This window comes from Etheostoma cragini, chromosome 15 (assembly GCF_013103735.1).
Source record: "Etheostoma cragini isolate CJK2018 chromosome 15, CSU_Ecrag_1.0, whole genome shotgun sequence".
Lineage (NCBI taxonomy): Eukaryota > Metazoa > Chordata > Actinopteri > Perciformes > Percidae > Etheostoma > Etheostoma cragini.
The window spans coordinates 19653590-19655215 of NC_048421.1; the positions used below are offsets into that span (position 1 = coordinate 19653590).

Here is a 1626-nt window from a genome sequence, read left to right on the forward strand (position 1 = left end):
CTGCAATGAAACAAAGAGTGAAAAATTTAAAGGGGTCTGAATACTTTCCGTACCCACTGTATATCTCCAACCTGGCCTTGGAGCTGGTTGATGTGGCTTGGGAAAGGGAAGTTTGGGGTCCCGTACTGGAGCTGCTGCCCCCGCGACCCGACACCGGATAAGCAGATGAAGATAGATGGATGGATTAAGTTTTAAAATATTTAAAGATGAATTACTGCAAAGAGCCTCTGCAGTAAAGGGTTCGTTCTAGTTATGGTGCTGGGGGAAAGGTGACTAAAGTTCACCTGTAGAATTTTCTCGGTTAAGTTTAAAAGTTTCTCACCAAATCACACTGTGGGTCTCCTTTAGGTCATAGACATACTAATGTAGTAATCAAACACTCATTATGGATCACACATGCTGTTTATTTAACTGTATTTGTTTGTCTTTAGTCTCCCTTCCTCCCCCAGGAAACCTAATGGAGGTGAATGTGCCGATCGTGGGGAACAGAGAGTGTTACTGTAACTATGGTGTAGGCTCAATCACAAAAAACATGATCTGCGCCGGGTTACGTGCTGGAGGGAAGGACTCCTGTCAGGTAAACATCTTTACACCTGTGTTGTAGTCAGGATTAATCTCCTGCAAAGATTCCTCTCCTGAATGTTTTCCTTCTTAAAGGGGGATTCAGGTGGTCCGATGGTGAGCAAGCAGGGAAGCCGCTGGATCCTGGGGGGAATCGTAAGTTTTGGAAATGGATGTGCCCAGCCTAATTTCCCAGGAGTCTACACCAGAGTGTCCCAATATCAGGCCTGGGTCAACAGCCAGATCACCAGCAACCAGCCGGGCTTCATCACCTTCACATCCAATGGAACTGACAGTGACCTCAGCATCAACTGTGCTGACCTGCCATGATTATTTGTCATTGACATAAAGTGTCACCCTAAACTGACATACAGAAGGATGCATTTATGATTACTTTGCAGATAGAGTCAAACTAACTTCATATCAGGGAAGGCTTAACAAATGCAATGAAATAAAACTTACAGAAGCATATTTTGGAGGCCTGAGGAACACAGTAACTTAGATCAGCTTGTCCATCATCTACATTAGAGATCTACCGTACCCTTACATTTATATCTATCTTAAGCAGTTTATGTACACAAACTGTATTTTCTGCACTTTAAATGGTGTGAACGCTTGATGCCAATTTTTAAGTCTTGCTAAGTTTTGTCCTGTAATAGGGAAGTCCTTTCTTTTTGCTTGATTCTGTGGGATTTTCCTTCATGCTGTGAGCACATGCATGCTAATATTCTGTTTTATTGTTGATCGATGCACATGAATAGTGATGCTTTGGTTAATATTTACATAATTAAAGACACTGACAGAGAATGTTTGTGTGTTTTCCTTGTGTGTGTCTGTGTGTGTATATATAGAGAGATATCCATTTACACACATATATATATATATATATATATATATATATATATATATATTAGGGCTGGGCAAGTTAACGTGTTATTATCGCGTTTACTCATTAATTAATTAACACAGACAATTTTCTTATCGCGTGTTAACGCAGTTTTTATTATTTTTTTATTATTGTAAAAGTTTCTTGCTCACAGGCTTTGTAAATACTGCAAAGTTGAA

The 1626-nt window shown here is 40.0% G+C and overlaps 1 protein-coding gene across 1 annotated transcript in view; it reads left to right on the top strand.

The window, feature by feature from the left end:
* The window catches only part of LOC117958496 (serine protease 33-like), a 7374-nt gene extending 6411 nt beyond the window's left edge, over nucleotides 1-963 (top strand). Inside the window, exons 7-8 of the mRNA XM_034894931.1 lie at nucleotides 432-577; nucleotides 658-963. Of these exons, the coding sequence (XP_034750822.1) occupies nucleotides 432-577; nucleotides 658-891 (380 nt within the window). The 3' untranslated portion in view covers nucleotides 892-963. The remainder of the gene's footprint in view (nucleotides 1-431; nucleotides 578-657) is intronic.
* The last annotated feature ends 663 nt before the right edge of the window (nucleotides 964-1626 follow it).